Source organism: Gymnoscopelus microlampas (genome assembly GCF_963454915.1).
Source record: "Gymnoscopelus microlampas genome assembly, chromosome: 13".
NCBI classification, from domain to species: Eukaryota; Metazoa; Chordata; class Actinopteri; order Myctophiformes; family Myctophidae; genus Gymnoscopelus; species Gymnoscopelus microlampas.
Window position 1 is genome coordinate 13,481,064 of NC_139950.1, and position 20,081 is coordinate 13,501,144.

Here is a 20,081-nt window from a genome sequence, read left to right on the forward strand (position 1 = left end):
GCGTTGCAGCAACGATATACTGTATAGCTCTATGCATCCGCTTGCCTGAAGAACCAACCACTAGGGGTCAGCAGAGACAAGGGACTATAATACAAGTGGCTCAGTTTTTGGACATACAAGGTTTCCACCCGACAGCGACGATATATATGTGTGTGTGTGTGTGTGTGTGTGTGTGTGTGTATCAGTCGTGGGAGCGCCTGGAGAAGGCGGAGCATGAGCGCGAGCTGGCCCTGAGGACGGAGCTGATTCGCCAGGAGAAACTGGAGCAGCTGGCCAGACGCTTCGACCGCAAGGCGGCCATGAGAGAGACCTGGCTGAGTGAGAACCAGAGACTAGTGTCACAGGTACGCACGCACGCACACACACACACACACACACACACACACACACACACACACACACACACACACACACACACACATTGTGGTTTTTGTTATTTTAGTTGTCTAGTACAGTGTTTGTCATTTTAGTTGTCTAGTACAGTGTTTCTCAAAGTGTGGTCCGGGGAACCCCCAGGGGTCTTGGGGGGGTTCCAGGGGGTCTGCAGCAAAGTGAGTTAACATAGCATCAACATCAGTTTAAAGCGGCACTATGTAACTTTTCTTTTAATGAATAAATGTTTATTTTGGCCGATCTGTATGGTAGAGTATTAATATAACTTATTCATATGGGGTGGTTGTATTTTGTCTCCCTGCTCTTCTATTGAGACATTTAGATTGTGTCAAAGGTCATGTCTCACCTAGACACAGGATCTGACACGAATTTTGACCTTTGATGGTCGAGATGTAATTTATCCCCTGAGCAAGCAGGCAGGCTCCATAAGCTCAATGGTAAAAATGTCACCAGTTGCACAGGAAATGGGTTCAAATCTGAGATAGAAAGATGAAAGTTACATAGTGCAGCTTTAACCACTTTAACCCTATACACATTGACTATTTGAAAATCTACAAGAAGATCTACAAGGTCAGCTTGTAGAACCGCATCCCCTCCCGCTCACACAGCTAACACAGGGAAGCTGTTAGAACCTTCCCTAAAACATCCGGGACAACGCTCAACACCTCCCAGACTCTTCTCCTTTCTGGCTCACAAATTGTGGAATGAACTCCCCATTGCAATTAGAACTGCAGACCCACTCCCAATCTTCCGCCGTAATCTGAAGACTCACCTCTTCAGACTCCACCTTAGCCTGTAGCACCTGCCCTAGCATTGACGACCTTGCAGGCTTATGCAGAGGCTAAAATGTAATTTAGATAGCATGTTATGTAGACGGATGCCAGATTCATTTGTAGACCAGGAATCCTATAATGTGTATAGTTTCAATGTACAGATTATTTATTTTTTGATGTCATACTGATGATAGGTTCATGGTTTACCTATGATCCTAGATTACTATCTCTATGCATTTGATGTATTACCTCGAGTTTACCTTGCTTACTCTAAATCACTCTGGATTAAGAGTGTCTGCTAAATGCCTAAATTGTAAAATGTAAAATCATATTTCCTCTCTCCTCTGCAGGATAACTTTGGTTTTGACCTCCAGGCAGTAGACGCCGCCACTAAGAAACACGAGGCCATAGAGACGGACATCGCTGCGTACGAGGAGCGAGTGCAGGTGTGTGATTTACATTTTTTTAAACAAAATTGCCTTTACCACGCCATGGCAACACTTTGCATTTAGATCCCATTGCCCGAGGGGATGGGACGGTTGGCATAAACTGTGATTGGTTGAGACGACACACTGTCAAAGATATGGTTGTTAAAAGCATTTCTTTCTTTCTTTCACACTGTCCCGTCTTTCTTTCTTTCTTTCTTCAACCTGTCTCTCCTCCTCGCTCTCTTTCTTTCATCGGTCTCTCCTTCTCCGTCCGTCCCCCCCGCCCCGCCAGGCGGTGGTGCTGGTGGCCAATGAGCTGGAGGCGGAGTCTTACCACGACATCAAGCGCGTCACGGCGAGGAAGGACAACGTGATCCGCCTGTGGGAGTACCTGCTGGAGCTGCTGAAGGCTCGCAGGCTGCGTCTGGAGCTCAACCTGGGGCTGCAGAGGGTCTTCCAGGAGATGCTCTACATCATGGACTGGATGGACGAGATGAAGGTATAGTAAGGAGGGAGGGAGGGAGGGACGGAGGGATGAGATGAAGTTATGGATGGAGGGATGAGATGGAAGTGAAGCTCTCTGTTCTAAACGGATGGTCGCTGCTGTTTCAGGGGTCAGTTTATCCAGTTTATCCTCCAGATGTTTCAGGATGTGTGTGTATTTGTCCTCCAGATGTTGCTGCTGTCTCAGGACTATGGTAAACACCTGCTGGGCGTGGAGGACCTGCTGCAGAAGCACACGCTGGTGGAGGCCGACATCGCCATCCAGGCCGACCGCGTCAAGGCCGTCAACAACAATGCACAGAGGTTCGCCGACGACAAGGAGGGTAAGAGAGAGACACGCACATACACACACACATACAGTACACACACACACACACACACACACGTTCCCAGCCTTACTCATCTGCGAAGAGAAAAGCCTGGTCACGACCTAATGCAGAGAGTGTCTATAGGGCGGGACTTCCGTTGTACGTTTATTCTCCGGAAATCTTTTTCGACCAATCGTAACACTCGTTTCATGCACAGATAATGTAAACAGATTTGTAAAGCGTCAACGTCATATCCTTGAGCGGTACATCCGCCAGATTCCGGGACTTCCGTTTAGACACTCAAGGTCTTGCCCAGCGTGTACACACACACACACACACACACACACACACACACACACACACACACACACACACACACACACACACACACTCTTACCTATATAGTGCGTTCACACTCTCAACCTTCACACTCAACACTCAAACTAAATAACACTGCAGAGCTTCATATGCAGTGTGTTCATACAGTATAGACTATGCTAATGTTAACCATTGAAAGACAACACTGCCACCTTGCAGTTGAAATTAATACTGCACTTTAGATCCCAATGTGTTCTGTTGCCCTTGAAACATATCTCCTCCTGTTCTCTCATCCCCTCTCATCCCTTCTCCTCTCCTCTCCTCTCCTGCAGGCTATAAGCCATGTGACCCCCAGGTCATCCGGGACCGCGTGTCCCACATGGAGTTCTGCTACCAGGAGCTGAGTCAGCTGGCCGCAGAGCGCCGAGCGCGGCTGGAGGAGTCCCGACGTCTGTGGAAGTTCTTCTGGGAGATGGCCGAGGAGGTCTGAAGCAGTGTTCATGTTGACATGACATTTTTGAAAGTTTTAGTCACATTTTACTTTTCTGAAATGTTTGTCTAGTTTTAGTTGACTAAATATCATACGGTTTTAGTCACCATCGAGGCGGGCCTTCAAGGCGGACCTTGATGGCGTCGTAATGCCTGATTTATACTTGGATGTGTGCCGAAAATAGCCGATCTACAAGCTCACAACGCGCAGCTGACCGTTTGTAATGTTGTTTACAGTTTAATACCAGTGCCAGAAGAAGTAACATTTAGTATTTCTATAATTTGCGTAAAAGTCCTGTATTCAAAAGTACAAACGCATTGGCATCAAAATATACTTGGAAGTATCAAAAGTAAATTCCTGTATTCAAAGTAAAAGTACCAAAGCATTGGCATCATAAAATAAAGTATCAAAAGTAAAAGTACTAATTATGCAGAATGTCCCATTTCACAAGCTTATTAAAATTTGTCTAAATCTTTCGAACATAGCCAATCTGTTATAAGCTTGTAGATCGGTTATTTTCGAATACATGAAATGGGCTTAATTTTTTAATGTATGTTTTGTAGTAGTACAAAAGTAGTAGTACTTTTTTACTTTACACCACTGACTGTATGATGTCATTTCCTGTGCTTTAGGAGGGTTGGGTCCGGGAGAAGGAACAGATCCTGAGCCTGGAGGATTGTGGGAAGGATTTGACGGGCGCCCGGCGTCTGCTGAGTCAGCACAAAGCCTTCGAGGACGAGATGAGCGGACGCTCCGCCCACCTCCAACAGACCATCAAGCAGGGGGAGGAGCTTGTTGCGGCCAATCACTTCGGAGCGGATAAAATCAAGGAACGCATTCAGGACATCCAGGTAGGGAATGTTGGACATAAAACAGCTTTTCAAATTGTGTTTACAGTCAAATGTTTCATGTTGTTAAAGGGTTAATGGGTCCTTCATTTCGGACCTGAAGAGCTCTATTCTATTGTACAGTATTCATCATCTCTTATCTCCTCTCTTCCAGGACCAGTGGTCGGCTCTGGAGCGTCTGTCTGCCGTTAGAAAAGCTCGTCTGGAGGAAGCCTGCAACCAACACCAGTTCCAGGTGCCAACACCTTAACACAACTTTGACATTTATGTTGTAAGGAAGTTTAACGACTAACTTCCATGCTACCAGCCAGGCTATATGATCATGTGACATGAGGTAGTCATCAGTAGTAGAGCACTAATGGAGCAACTACTTGAGCCTCCACTAATGGTGATTGTTTTGTTGCCCATGTGCAAGAACTCATTTGCAACTCACTTCAAAAGTAAAGGGCATGGGTCTTCAACAGGGGGTCCGGGGACCCTTAAGAGTTACTACAGGGGAGCACTAAATCTTTGTGTGATAGCTTTCGAAAAACAAAAAAATTGACCACTTGAACCCTAGCATCCATATTCTGCGGGCAACATTTTCCGAAAATAGCAGATCTACAAGCTCACAACGCATCGCAGCTTGTAGATTTGCAATTTTCAGAGAAGTGGTTTGGTCTAGAGGGGGAAAAAGAGCAGCAAGTTCTGAGCCTAAGGTCAAGTTTACTAAGTATTGATGGTTTAAGTGGTTAAATGTCTGAACCCATCTATGAAATTTATGTAAAGGTTTAATCTGCGACACAATTTTATACTGTATGTAGTGGGGGGGTCCACGCTTCATCTCTCTCTCAGCCAAGGGGTCCTTGGCTGAGAGGACTGATGGCAATGTGTTTAACAGAGGACTCAAAGTTTACGGTTAAAATCAAATCAACAGTGCTCACATGAATAGATTCTGACTGGTTATTGCAATGCTTTCGTCTCACAGTTTTATGTACAGTATTGTGTCTGGTATTGGTTAGTTTTTAGATTATTGTTATTCTATTTAGGTGTTGAAAATGACCATAACGCATTGCAGCATAACATCACGTAACAGGATGTGGTCATCATGTGGTAAACTTGTGTATGTCCTGCAGACGGACGCAGACGACATTGACACGTGGATGCTGGACGTGTTGAGGATCGTGTCCAGCGCTGACGTCGGCCACGACGAGTTCTCCACCCAGGCGCTGATGAAGAAACACAAGGACGTGGCGGAGGAGATCAACGGCTACAGGCCCGTCATCGATGCCCTGCACGAGCAGTCCAAGACCCTGCCTGAAGCCCAGCAGGCTTCTGATGAGGTACACTGTCTAACTGCTGGTCATCAAACTATTGGCTTAGGAATGTGACAAAAAAAAAATCCATGAATTCAGGTCAACATGGGGTGACTAATCGATTGGAAAAAGTAATTTTGGGGGTGAACTATCCCTTTAACACATTCCATGCCAGAGGTTAATCTCATAATGTACTCACCAGTGCCAATGTTTTATTGTTGTTTTTTTGTTTTTTTCACGTCGCCATAGACCTCGTTAAAATCCTTAAGATTGAGCTCTAAACTGTTTGTAAACTCAGCAGAGATCCTTCTCCGTCGCCCAGTGAAAATCCCATGCAAAACGGAGACCGCCATTTGTTGTTATAACGGTTTATGTTAAACAGTGATCAGCGAGGAGAAAAACTACAAACAAGAAAATGGCGTTTTAGTGTGCGCTTTAGAATGGAGGCCGACGGGATCGGCAAAACCGGATCCCGGATAATTCCGTTTCCGGTGGTGCTACAATGAAATGTGCCGTATCGAAAATTTTAAAAAGTGCAATGTGAACTTTTTTTCGAAAAAAAGAAAAAAACACCACTTCGCATAGGTCTACGCGATTGGCACTTGGCGGCTTTAAATAGGTTCGTGTAGGTCTACGCGATTGGCAGTCAATGTGTTAATCATGATGAACGTGTTGTGTTTCAGGTCGGAGGGCGTCTCTCGGGCATCGAGGAGCGCTACAAGGAGGTGTGTGAGCTGACGCGGCTCAGGAAGCAGGCCCTGCAGGACGCCCTGTCGCTCTACAAGATGCTGAGCGAGGCGGACGCCTGCGCGGTGTGGATCGACGAGAAGGAGCAGTGGCTCAACGCCATGCAGATACCCGAGAGGCTGGAGGACCTGGAGGTCATCCAACACAGGTCAGAGGCCATACTGCACAGGTCATACTGGACAGGTAGATGTATATAGATATACATACAGGTAGATGTAAATAGATATACTGTACGTACAGGCAGATACCACTGCTGCTACATATTGGAGGGAGATGTCACTGTGGCCGCCACATTGGTTAGAGCAGTGATTCTCTATCTTTTTACTTTCAAGAACCCGGCCACAGGACCCCTTTTGATTTGTTATCTCTGGGATCCTTATCTACACTGTAAAATCCTTATTTTAGAGAGAATGCGAGTGTACAAATTACAGACCATACAGGTCCATTTGGACCCGGGGTGGAGAAAAAAAAGCTTGTCACTGCAACCCCCTCCGTTCTTTAGTTATTGGCTGTTGAATATAGCTTGTTCTTGCCAAAAACGCAGCAAAAAATAAGAACATTTTCAGGAAATTCAGGAGAAAAAAAAACGTTTTAGTCTCAGGTGCTTACAGTATATACAACTCAGACAGTGCAGTTATAACAAGCTGACCCGCCCAATATGCCGGCAATATTGACGTATAATACAGTGGCCAGTGAAGCGTATACATACATACATAGTGTCTGGTACAAAGGCCATGAACACGGGTACAGAGGTCAGACGTCATATCATCTCAGTGTGTTTTTCATTAAATGGGTTTCACATAAACGGTAATCTTTTATTTGGTAAGTTGATGTCTGAATTTGAACTCATTTAGTTAACACATCGACTGCCTAGATCGAGTTAACTCGATATTAGTAATCCAGCGCTCGACTGCCTAGCTCGAGTTAACTCGATATTAGGTATTTTCATTGGTTTCATCTGTGATCGCGCGGGTCTGTTTACTTTTCATCATCACTTTCGTTTTCCACCTACGTCACACTCACCCGAAGCTGGATGTAAAAAAAAAAAATCGTTTCCGGGTCACATTGTTTTTCTCCGGTCATTTTCGTCCAGAATAGAGAAAAACACTTTTTTTCACACGCTATAAAATACAAAGGGAGAGCTCCCCTTTTATATTCTTTGGTCCGGGTGACGATCAGGCATCGTCGTCGTGTATCACATTGTATCACAAGCCGATCAGAGATTGTCAAAGACAATCACATCCGGTTCATGTTCTTTTGACTGTTTGAGCCTGGAGGGAGGGGGGGGGCGAGTCAGCGAGTCATCGAGGGTGTCATTTTGCTGCGCTCTGCTGGTCGATCGTCGTATGTGTTCAAAATCATGGCCTGAGAAACTTAAATGCATTTAAATAAGAAAATAGAGAAAACAAAAAAACACGCAAATCACTGGCAGTCAAGGGGGTACATTTGGAATAAACTCTGGCAGTCAATGTGTTAATATTTTTTCTCCCTTCTATTCCTCCTCTCTCTCTCCACTTCTAAACACACACACACAGGTTTGAGAGTTTGGAGCCAGAGATGAACAGCCAGGCATCTCGCATTGCCGTGGTGAACCAGGTTGCTAGGCAACTGATCCAAAGTGGACATCCCAGTGAGGAGAAGATAAAAGCACAGCAAGACAAACTGAACACCAGGTACGGTGCATTATACTGTAATATCTTTTTTTAACTCTTTATTTATACATTTTTCCAAAACAAACACAGGACACAGAAAGTGAACAAGCAAGACAGAAAAGAAACAAAACTAAAATACTGTCAATATATCAATAACAACCAAAACAAATGTTTACAAGATATAAGGTACAGGAACAAGAAGATATCTGGTTTATTATCCAGGTAGTCTAACCATTTCCCCCATCTTTTTCTCCCAGTTGTTTTTGAAGTCATAAAGAATAGGTCATCTGCTCTAGAAGAGGCAACTGTTTCACAATATTAACACATAGGCCGACAGTAGGACAGCTTGTTTAGCCAGTTGGCTTTTGTGATGCTAATATTATTAATAATAATACTATACTTTATTTATCTATCCTTCCTAACAATGGTACAGTACAAATAAAAACAGAAATGCAATTATAATATAATAATAATAATTAACAAACTACAAACAACATTATAACAACATACAAGGACCATAAACAGTGGTGGAAAGTAAGTACATTTACTCAATTACTGTACATTAATCAGTGCTGTACAGATCTACAAGCTCCTAGTGCGGCACTCGGTGATACGCTATGAGCTTGTAGATCTGCTATTTTTAGCCAAAGTGTAAAATAATGCTTTTTAGCTCAAATCAAAAAATGACTCGGATGCGTTCCCGGTCTTAATGTGTTAAGTGTGTCTGTGTGTCTGTCGATCAGGTGGAGTCAGTTCAGAGACCTGGTGGACCTGAAGAAGGACAGCCTGAACTCTGCTCTGGGAGTTCAGAACTACTATCTGGAATGTAATGAGACCAAGTCCTGGATCAAGGAGAAGACCAAGGTACTGTACACTTTTCAAAGTGGTGCCCCAGCAGGGGAATGCTGGCACAGGTTTGTCGCTTGCCAAAATTAGCAGGATTTGAGATTGTAGATCTGCTATTTTCAGCCAGTGACCTCCTAGGAAGCAATGTGGTTCAAATCTGATTAGCAAGTTTCCGTGTGGGTTTTGTTGCTGTTCAGACTTGATCAAACCAATCTGATTCCGATCTGAATAGACCAGTAATGAGATTTCGGTTGCCAGTGTGACATACAGTAGCCTTAGATTACCGCTTGATCTCTATTGTACCAGCAATCATCTGGAGTCTAAACTCAAACTGGTTCCTGATGAGACTGCTGGTGTGAAACCAGTGTGGTCCACAGCTGACACCTATTGGTTAAGGTCACAGCTACAATAGAGGTTACAGTGTCTGGCCATTGATCCAGCTAGTCAGGTTACAGTAACTTACATTTCGGGACAGCTTCCGGTTGAATGACCAACATCTACCATATTATCTAACCACTTAAAGGGATAGTTCACCCCCAAAATTACTTTTTCTATCGACTAGTCACCCCATGGAGACTTGAATTCATGGATATTTTTTTGTTTTTGTCCCATTCCTAAGCCAATCATTTGATGACCAGCAGCGATACCGGTAGGAGACACAAAGCGTCTCCTCCTTAGGAATGCGACCAAAGCAAAAAAAAATATCCATGAATTCAAGTCTCCATGTGGTGACTAATTGATAGAAAAAAGTATTTTTGGGGGTGAACTATCCCTTTAAGCAAAAAATTTCACTTTCAAAAGTGTTCTGAGATTGTGAAAAAAATGCTGAACTTGTAGATCTGCTATATATATTTTTTGTGCTATTTTTAAACATTTGTAAAAATAAATAAATAGGGATGCCAGGTTGAAAGTGGCTAATATGCGTGTGTCTCCGTTCGACGTTCCAGGTGATCGAATCAACCCAGGAGCTGGGCAACGACCTGGCAGGGGTGATGGCATTGCAGAGGAAGCTGACGGGCATGGAGAGAGACCTGGCGGCCATCGAGGACAAGCTGGGTGACCTGGGCAAGGAGGCAGAGCGCCTGGCATCCGAACACCCCGAGCAGGCCGACGGCATCAAGGGACGACTGGGAGAGATCACCGGAGTCTGGGACGAGATGAAGGTACGAGATATGATTTATATCGTTGTCGGGTGGAAACCTTGTATGTCCAAAACCATCACTTTTCAGGAAATGGAAAAAATAATCTACGATCTAAAGGATCAAATGTAGTCACGATTTAGATCCAATGTAGTCACGATAAAATAAATTGCAGATATACAAGCTCATAGCGCAGCACCGATTGCTGCGCTGAGTTTGTAGATGTTCTTTTTTTTTCTTTTTTTTTCAAATCTTTCAATATACTATATATATTTTTTCAAGTGAATATCTTTAACTCAAATCTTTGCTTCGGGGGGGGGGGGGGGGTGATGGGGGTCCGTGGCCATTGTGGGAGGTCCTTGACATGAAAAAGTTACCACTGATTTATAGCAACATATGTTTTTTTTTTTAAACTGATTTTAGAAGATATTTGTAGAATCCCGAGAAGCAAAGATTTGAGTTACAAATGTTCGCTTTAAAAAATAATCACGATAACAAAAAATAGATCTACAAGCTCATAGTGCTGCGCTATGAGCTTGTAGATCCGCTATTTTTGAAGAAATCAAAAAATGACACGGTATGCGTTCCCGTTCTAAAAGGGTTAATAGGCAGCTAGATTTGCAGTGACAGTATTTTGTTTATAAAGCTGTTTCTATTTCATTTTTGTATTTTTAGTTCGACTATAAATGGGGGCAGATGTACTTTTCCTCAGCAGTGCGGTATATTGCTGTATAACTCTGCATCCCTGTTGAGCCCATGTCTTTCCCCTCGTACCTCCAGGACACCAGGAAGAACCGCGAGGCGTCTCTGGGCGAAGCCAGCAAACTGCAGCAGTTCCTCAGAGAGCTGGACGACTTCCAGTCGTGGCTGTCTCGCACGCAGTCTGCCATCGCCTCAGAGGACATGCCCAACACACTGGCCGAGGCCGAGAAGGTGATTGGTGGAGCAGGGCAATGGTTCCCAAATTTAGAATTCTGGACTTTTACTTGTAACAGAGTATTTCTATATTGCAGTATTGGTTCTTAAGTAAAGAATTTGAGTACTTTTTCCACCACTGATACCTTGTACCTGTATGAGCGAGTGACTAACACAAAAAAAAAACCTCTCAATTCTCTTTGAGCAGCTGCTGACCCAGCACGAGAACATCAAGAACGAGATCCGCAACTACGAGGAGGACTACCAGAAGATGAGGGACATGGGGGAGCTGGTGACCCAGGACCAGACGGACGCCCAGTACATGTTCCTGAGGCAGAGGCTGCAGGCCCTGGACACCGGCTGGAACGAGCTCCACAAGATGTGGGAGAACCGCCAGAGCCTGCTGTCCCAGTCCCACGCGTACCAGCTGTTCCTCAGGGACACCAAGCAGGCCGAGGCCTTCCTCAATAACCAGGTACACCTAGAAATAGAATATAATGCACATTCTGTTTAATATCGTCGACTAAAACTATGACAAAAAGGTAGAGGCGGGTTCTGCTTTTTAGCCTTTAACTAGTTATTCACTTATCTCTTTGACTGCCAGATCAATAGTGTAATAGTGTGCCGCTGCAGCAAAAACAGTGATTTTACTGTACCTTTGAAAAATCATGGAATATTCTCTGTGACCGCCGTCCTCACGGACATCGTTTGATTACATGCACGGGTTGTCCTAGTAGAGGGGGGAAAAATTGTCTGTAGATCCTCCATTCAAGACCTATGGCCGTTTCAGTGAGGCTTGTTTTGCCGTAAAGCAGAGATCTAGCAGAGGTATGGCCATTTCACTGCAGGAAATAAACAGGAAGTGAACAAGCTTTTATTTTTTTAAACAACGTCATTTCCGGTTCTGTCGTCATCAGGAAGTGAAAGCATCATCCATAGGATAGGTAACAGCGCCATCTAGTGGAAAACCACTGAAAACAAAACTCGTCCAAACTTGTCGTTGGCAGGCTGGGACTTACCGAAGAATAATAGTTGTTCCTTTTATTTGTTCTGTTGTGTAAACAACTTTGTGTACAAAGAAAAGCACTATATAAATTGGATGTATTATTATTATTATTATTATTATTACCCTTGGATTGTTTTCATTGCTTCCATGGTCCAGACTGTATGACGGAAGCATTTGAACAATGAACATACATCCTGGCCCGCACAGAGATGTTCTTGTCCTTCATGTCTCTCTCTCTCTGTCTTCAGGAGTATGTCCTGGCCCACACAGAGATGGCGACCACCCTGGAGGGTGCCGAGGCTGCCATCAAAAAGCAGGACGACTTCATGACTTCCATGGACGCCAACGAGGAGAAGATCAACGCCGTGGTCGACTCCGGCCGCCGCCTCGTCGCCGACGGCAACATCAACGCCGACCGCATCCAGGAGAAAGCGGACTCCATTGACCAGAGGTAAGAGAAAGTGGACTCCATCAACTCATTCACTGCCAGAACTTTTTTTTTTGCGTTTGCCCACTGCCAGAGATTTTTCATTTAAAAAAAAAAAGTAGTCAGGAGTCTAGGTCTTCGAAAAATCATATCTCCTTGGTCTTTGGGTCAAACTTTTGCATGTCAAGGTGATATGATGTATATTTGGCTACGGACCCCCATCTGAATATATGTTGTGCCAGGGACCCCCCAGAAGAGAAGATTTGTGTTAGAAAATGCACAATTATTCAAAATTGTCCAAACAAGCCACGCTGCAAGCTTGTAGATGTACTATTTTGGAATAGCCAATGTATGGATACGGTGTTTAAAATTATCGTGATGGTGTATTCACAAATTTTGCTGAATCCCCCCCCCCCCAGGACTCCACTTTGAGAACCAATGCCATAGTGCGATATTAACTCCATAATGATAATAATGAGTCCATAACTGTGTGTTCCTGCAGGCGTAAGAAGAACAGAGCTGCAGCCAACGACCTTCTGACCAAACTGAAGGACAACAGAGATACGCAGAGGTTCCTGCAGGACTGCCAGGAGGTACGAAGCTCATCCCCTGTTATACATGGCTCCTTCCACTGTTTGGTTTAATCACCTAGATCACAGCATCCCTATGAGGGGGGCATTTGCCAAAAATAGGTAGTCTTCAAGCTCACAACGTGTCGCGCTTTGCTACGCGTTTTGAGCTTGTAAATCACAGATTAGTCACCCCATGGAAACTTGAATTCATGGATATGTTTTTGTTTTTGTCACATTCCTAAGCCAATAATTTGATGACCAGCGGACCGGTATTCAGCGGTTCCGGTAGGAGACACAAAGGAGACTCTTTGTGTTTCCTACCGGAACCGCTGCCTGTCATCAAATTATTGGCTTAGGAATGCAACAAAAACATTCAACTCCATGGGGTGACTAATCGATAGAAAAAAAGTCATTTTGAGGGTGAACTATCCCTTTAAGAAAGATGTGAAGACTTCCTTGAAGTGAATACAGCATTTAACTATTACATGTGTTAACGTGTGTGTCTGTGACGTCTTGCAGCTGTCTCTGTGGATCAATGAGAAGATGTTGACGGCTCAGGACATGTCCTACGACGAGGCCAGGAACCTCCACAGCAAGTGGCTGAAACACCAAGCCTTCATGGCTGAGCTGCAGTCCAACAAGGAGTGGCTGGACAAGATAGAGAAGGTATGGCTGTTTGTTTGTAGTCCTGGGGGATATGGACAAAAGATCCCCATTTCTTTTTGAACAAATATCTCAATGTGGATATTGTGGTGATAATCAATTCTATTTAAACATTTCACAAATTGTCAAGATTAGCGAACGATTCTCATTAGGAGTGACAAGATCAGAAATGACTGCATTAGAGCAGTGGTTCTAAACCAGTGATCCGGGGACCACCAGTGGTCCTTGAGGGTTTCCAGGTGGTCCCAAGCTAAATGTTGGAGAGTTGGTAACTAAATGGACCCTTATAGAGCTTTAACTCTTGAGAGTGTAAAATGAAACCAGATAGACTCTTACAGGTCCATTTCGTTTCATTTTACGCTGTCAAGAGTTTAATTCATTAAGACTTTTAAAAGAATATTATTTGTTAAACATCTGCATTACTTAATTCAATATTTGTTATTTTGATCAATGTTTGGCTGTTTCTCCTATGGTACCACATCAATACAGCATGGAATTGTGGACAAAATCGTATCCAACGAAATATTCTATAAGTCTCGGGTCTGAGATTCTAAATCTCATGAAATGGTGGTCCGTGGCTCAAATCCCAAACAAATAATGGACCTTGATATGAAAAGGGTTGAAAACCACTGCATTAGGGGATCAGCCCAGGTTAGAAGGTTTTGGGGATAAAGCAAGAGAGGCGAGGTTGAGATTGGACATGTGGGGTAGGTACTTTGAGAGAGGCTGCCAGGTAAAAGGAGAGGAAGGAAGGCCAAGTGGATACGGTGAGAGACGACATGCAGGTGGCAGGAGTCACTGAGGAAGATGCAGAAAACAGAACCAGACTGAAACAGATGATCTGCTGTGACATATTATAGATAGATAGGGTAGATACTGTATAATATGAGAGATATTTAGGGAATCAAGAAGCAATAATGCCACAATAAAAAAGAAACATACCCTCCTTTCCCTCTGCCTCTGCCTCTCTCTGCCTCTCTCTCTCTCTCTCTCTCTCTCTCCCCCCTCTAGGACGGCCTGGCTCTGGTAGCAGAGAAACCCGACACAGAGGCGATGGTCCAGGAGAAGCTGGGGTCTCTCCAGACCATGTGGGAGGAGTTGGAGAGCTCCACCCAGACCAAGGCCAAGTGTCTGTTTGACGCCAACAAGGCGGAGCTCTTCACGCAGAGCTGCGCCGACCTGGACAAGTGGCTGGGGGCGCTAGAGGGCCAACTGACATCCGACGACTACGGCAAGGACCTGACCTCTGTCAACATCCTGCTGAAGAAGCAACAGGTGAGGAGAGGACGGGATTGGCTCGCCAGGCTGTCAGTCACGTTGATAATGGTTTGTTGTGTGTGTCAAGGTAATTAAAAAGAAGGTACGGTCATCTACTTTAATTTTTTTTCGATATCCAGCAATTCTAGACGGCAAATTCGTCGTACTGGGAGGACAAACTGCAGCCGTGGAATACATTGGAGTCAATGAGGGCCAGGTGGACCGGCTTCTAAACGAGCACTATTTCTGAACGACTGCGACCTTTGTAAAATACTCGACCCAGGACAATAAAAGAAGACATATCACAGGTTGTTTTCTGCTTTGTTGCTTTTCGATGTGTACACTGTATACTTTTATTGAGGTGTCTAAAGTTGTTTAGATGCCTCAATGAAATTATACAGTGTGCACATCGAAAAACAAATGATTAGAAAACAACCTGTGCTGTGTCTTCTTTTATATTCCTGAACCGATTAACTGACAAAGGATGCAATCGTTCAGAAATAAGGTTTGTTCATAAGCTGGTCTAGCCGGCCCTCATTGACTCCATTGTATTTCACCAAACTTCCTGACGGTACCACTATCAATTACCTTGGGGTGTGTGTGTGTGTGTGAGAGAGAGAGTGTGTCTGTGTACGTGTATTACTATACTTGTGAGGGCCAAATGTCCCCACAAGTATATCAGAATTTGAGAAATGGACGTAAGGACCATTGTCCTGGTTCTAAGAAGAAAAGTGTTGTTTTGTGGTTGAAAAAAGATTTTTAGAGATACGTTTTCTATTAGAAAAAGATTCAGGTTGGTGTTAGGGTTAGAAGAGACATCTAGAGGTCAGGTTTAAGAGTTAGAATTATAGTTATAACTGATTTATACTTAGTTGTGCGCTGGTGTCGTGCACCGGAAAAAAGCTTGTGCATCTGCAGCTATTTTTCGGCTCTAGGCTTACGGTTAAAAAAGATTCAGGTTAGAATTAGGATTAGTGGTTAGGGTTGGAGTTATGCCTGATTTATACTTAGTTGCCTGCCAGTGTCTAGCAGTGTCTTTCAGCCCTAGGGTTATGGTTAAAATAGCACACAAAAAATAAATGTATGGCATAAATTTGGCATCGTAATGTTGTTGTCCTCACAAGTAGCAATTCAAACGTGTGTGTGTATCTTGGTCTTCAGTGTGGCTGAAGATGCAGTAATAAATACCGCACCACACAACACAAATCCAGGTTTGTTAACAGCTTGTGGTTTGTCAGATCTACAGTACAGTAGTCCAATCACATTTTTGCAGGTGAGGAAACTGAAGCTATTGTTGTAAAGTACCCTACTGCCATCCAGTGGCACTTCATTTAACTGCAGTCTTTAATCAAACTAGTACAGGTAACATTAAATGTTTCAATTAGGTCAACGGTTAGATTTTTGCTCATTTTGATCACTGGGTTAAAATGCATCTTGGTATACTGTACTTCGTTTTGTATCTGGTAATCTGAATCGTAGCAACTCATGTGTGGGTACAATAACATTGTGGCAGCCAAGCGATAGGGATATTCGGTGAGGACAAAATCCCCAACAAATCTCGGTATCCGGTTCTAAACCAGTGATTCTCAACCTGTAGCAAAAACACTCAAAAGTGTGTTTTGAGCTTGTAGATCTGCTACTTTTGATGCTTTTGTGTGATGCTGTAGTATGATCAAGTAGGACATACATTTACTAAAAAAAACACAAAAAGAAGATAAGGAGATGAGAGCTTTCTGCCTGACGGCAACGCTATGTTAGTTACACTGATCCAAGCTGGAATACAGAATTGCTCTGAAAATGCACACGGCTCAGCGTGTTGGCTGCCAGCTTAAGTGGTCAGATGGGTGGGCTCCAGATGGGTGGGCCCTGATCCACAAAAGGTTGAGAACCACTGCACTAGTCAGTTCAGAATTAAAACCAGCCTTTCCACCGTGTGGAAAAGCCTGGAAGACGCAAAAGGTCAAAAGGTAGTTTTGACCACCCTGTATACAACAGGAATTGAGCGTCAACTTCCTGTCAGCAGTGCCATGTTTCAGTTTGACAACACTGTCTCTGTTCCTTAAACGTTCAGAGTGAAACACACTGTAGCACATGATAACCCAACTACACACAGGTAGACAACTTTAAAATAATTCCTAATTATTAATCATTCATAATTCCTTTTTAATCATTGGTGTTGGTTCTGGATGGATAGTCGAGGTATTGATTTACTGGTAGATCTAAACTAGCTCTGTATAGGTTGATGGATTCATACAGTAATACATTAGTGATATTCAGTTATACAGTTAATAGTAATGTATTAACCAATCCATTCAGTCATATAGTATTTTGTTCAGTTATACAGTTATGATACATAATTGATTGATATGTTAAGTAATAGAGTAACAATATATTACAGCCAGCAGTCCATGTAGACTGTATATCACTCGGACCAAATCATTCAGACAAACGTGCACACACTGTGTAATCCCCCATTTGCCTTGATGTGTGTGTGTGTGTGTGTGTGTGTGTGTGTGTGTGTGTGTGTGTGTGTGTGTGTGTGTGTGTGTGTGTGTGTGTGTGTGTGTGTGTGTGTGTGTGTGTGTGTGTGTGTGTGTGTGTGTGTGTGTGTGTGTGTGACTGAGATAGAGAGAGCTCATTTCTAGTGTTTGATATGTAAAAGGGGGGAGAGAGAAGAGAGAAACGGAGAGAGACCAATTTAAAGCAGAGAAAGAAGCGGAGTGAGAGAGAGAGTGAGCGCATGTCATCTCAGATTAGCAGACCGTTGAAGCATCAGAGCGAATGCTGTTAGCTCCTTCTCTTCTCTTCTCCTCTCATCCTTCTCGTCTCTGGATAACGGTTCTCCTCTCCTCTCTGGATAACGGTTCTCCTCTGTGGATAATGGCTCTCCTCTCCTCTCTGGATAACGGTTCTCCTCTCCTCTCTGGATAACGGTTCTCCTCTCCTCTCTGTATAACGGTTCTCCTCTCTGGATAACGGTTCTCCTCTCCTCCCCCGTCCCCTTCAGATGTTGGAGAGCCAGGTGGAGGTGCGTCAGAAGGAGGTGGAGGAGCTGCAGACTCAGGCTCAGGCTCTCAGCCAGGAGGGCAAGGACTCGGAGGAGGTCGACGGCCAAAGGCAGGGCGTGGAGAGGAAGTTCACCTCCCTCCAGGACCCCCTGAAGAACAGGCGGGACGCCCTGATGGCCTCCCGGGAGATCCATCAGTTCAACCGAGACGTGGAGGACGAGATCGTAAGATTGATTGAATATTTTATGAACACAATTGTGAACGGTACAGGTAGTACAGTCAAAGGTTATGCTAAAACAATTACACAAAAAGCCCCAGGGGGATTGTGGTCCATTGTATGCAATTCATCAGTTAATGCTAAGACTATACTACACTACATCACTGATTACAAGTGATGGAATGTATGTTTTTAAGTTGCTTGAATCAATATTTAGATATTTGATATGCATTTGATCAGAAACCCTACCTTTAAATGCATTACTTGAGTAAATATACTTAGTTGCTTTCCATCATACATACTTTATATGACCATTGACACTGACATCATTCTCTGTGTGCAGCTGTGGGTTGAGGAGAGGATGGCTCTGGCCACATCTACAGACCATGGACACAATCTACAGACAGTTCAACTACTGATCAAGAAAAACCAGGTAACACGAACACACTCACACAACCAGAGGTCGCGCTAGGATTTTAAACTGCTGGTCACAATGTCCGCATTGATTAAAATGGATATCGGACATCACATCTGATAAAAAAATAACACTCATTGTTTTAATGCATTAATGACAAGCCGGTGTGTAAATGCAGCCTAACACTTACATAAATATATATTGGAACATAAAGGAGTAATATGCAAATGTAATATAGCCCAACGGCTTCATCTAGCACAATTAGATTAATTAGCTACATTACATTTTGTGCACTGTGCGTAATGTTTTCTCAATAATGCATCATCTGTTTATTAGAACACATTGTCTTCAGAATAACGAACAATCAAAGGGTACTGAACAAAAATGGACGCAGAATAATCCCTCATAACATTGCCCAGCTGTGGTAACGTTTTAACGTACAGTACACGTGTCCACCTTTATGATTAACGTCTTTCACATGCATGCGACGTGACTTTGCAGTTGCAGTGTGGATAGCTGTAGTCTTTAACAATACATTTTATTTGTAACATACTTTATATTTGACACAAATCTCAAAGTGTTAAGCATCTGTGTTGGATGTTTCATCTTCAAATGCGTGTGCATTGTTGTTGTTGTAGGGCAACTTGCCACCTTTACTCTCGCGCCAAACCCAACATCTTACTTGTTTATCGGCCTCTCGTTTGAAAGTGTCTGTGGCGTATTTTAACTCATAATGATAAAACTTGTTTTGACTGTTCAATACCGGCGCTTTTCCATCTCGACTGCCAACATCTACACAGCCACAACAATACCTCTTTCTTCCGGTCCCAATGCACCGCATTTTACACAGGTTATAATTAACAGAAAATAGCTGTAACTTAGCTGAATATGTGTGTTTGTGGGAGAGAGAGAGAGAGCACATTTGCAAAGCAGAGGATTTTAAATGTGCATGATTTGCGGGGAATATAATTACAATAAATTCCAGAGAGATTTACATTTTCCGGTCTTTGTCGTTAAAAACGGTCAAAACCGGCAATTACCAGACTAACGCGACCTCTGGCAAACACACACACATGCACACACACACACACACACACACACACACACACACACACACACACACACACACACACACACACACACAGAGTACTCTCACTTCGAACACTCCTCTCCACCTCTAACCCCCGTGTGACCTCTGCCCCCTGGCTGCAGACCCTCCAGAAGGAGATCCAGGGTCACCAGCCTCGCTACGATGACATCTTCCAGCGCAGTCAGACGGTGCTGCGGGAGCCCGCCAGCCCCAGCTCGCAGCTGATTCGCCAGCGGCTCGACGAGCTGGCGTCGCTGTGGACGCAGATGGGCGAGGAGGCGGAGAAACGGCACGCCCGGCTCCACTCGGCCCACGAGGCCCAGCAGTACTACTTCGACGCAGCCGAGGCCGAGGCCTGGATGAGCGAACAGGAGCTCTACATGATGTCTGAGGAGAAGGCCAAGGTAACGCATGCACCCACATCATGCACACGCACACACCGCTCGCATTATAAGCCAAATTATAAAACATGGCTTAATGGTTAATCTGACTAAATTGATTTAGTTGATTAAAAAATGTTTTAGGATGTGTGCGTAAGGCACACACATCCACTCACTAAAGTACCAGGTGCTGGGCAGAGATCAGAATCCAAAAACACACTGGATCATGTACCAAAGTTTTAAGTTTATTGGTTTCCATCAAATGGAAGTGACGCTTGGAGCTTCACCAGCTGATCCGATGAATGAGGCTCCAAACGTCACGTCCTCGGTGGAAACCAATACATGTTAAACTTAGGAGCATGACCCCAGTGTGCAGACATCATATTTATA

At 44.0% G+C, this 20,081-nt stretch overlaps 1 protein-coding gene across 2 annotated transcripts in view; it reads left to right on the forward strand.

Annotated features, from left to right (window-relative positions):
- The window catches only part of sptbn1 (spectrin, beta, non-erythrocytic 1), a 119,351-nt gene that overhangs the window by 78,552 nt on the left and 20,718 nt on the right, over positions 1–20,081 (forward strand). For both annotated transcript variants that reach the window (XM_084077015.1, XM_084077014.1), the window contains 21 exons: positions 186–344; positions 1,517–1,612; positions 1,887–2,093; positions 2,268–2,421; positions 3,057–3,208; positions 3,847–4,065; positions 4,217–4,297; positions 5,178–5,384; positions 6,041–6,252; positions 7,640–7,777; positions 8,500–8,620; positions 9,550–9,765; positions 10,522–10,674; positions 10,865–11,131; positions 11,911–12,113; positions 12,592–12,682; positions 13,181–13,327; positions 14,336–14,599; positions 17,589–17,813; positions 18,150–18,239; positions 19,434–19,715. In XM_084077015.1, coding sequence (XP_083933141.1) covers positions 186–344; positions 1,517–1,612; positions 1,887–2,093; positions 2,268–2,421; positions 3,057–3,208; positions 3,847–4,065; positions 4,217–4,297; positions 5,178–5,384; positions 6,041–6,252; positions 7,640–7,777; positions 8,500–8,620; positions 9,550–9,765; positions 10,522–10,674; positions 10,865–11,131; positions 11,911–12,113; positions 12,592–12,682; positions 13,181–13,327; positions 14,336–14,599; positions 17,589–17,813; positions 18,150–18,239; positions 19,434–19,715 — 3,684 coding nt within the window. The remainder of the gene's footprint in view (positions 1–185; positions 345–1,516; positions 1,613–1,886; positions 2,094–2,267; positions 2,422–3,056; positions 3,209–3,846; positions 4,066–4,216; positions 4,298–5,177; positions 5,385–6,040; positions 6,253–7,639; positions 7,778–8,499; positions 8,621–9,549; positions 9,766–10,521; positions 10,675–10,864; positions 11,132–11,910; positions 12,114–12,591; positions 12,683–13,180; positions 13,328–14,335; positions 14,600–17,588; positions 17,814–18,149; positions 18,240–19,433; positions 19,716–20,081) is intronic.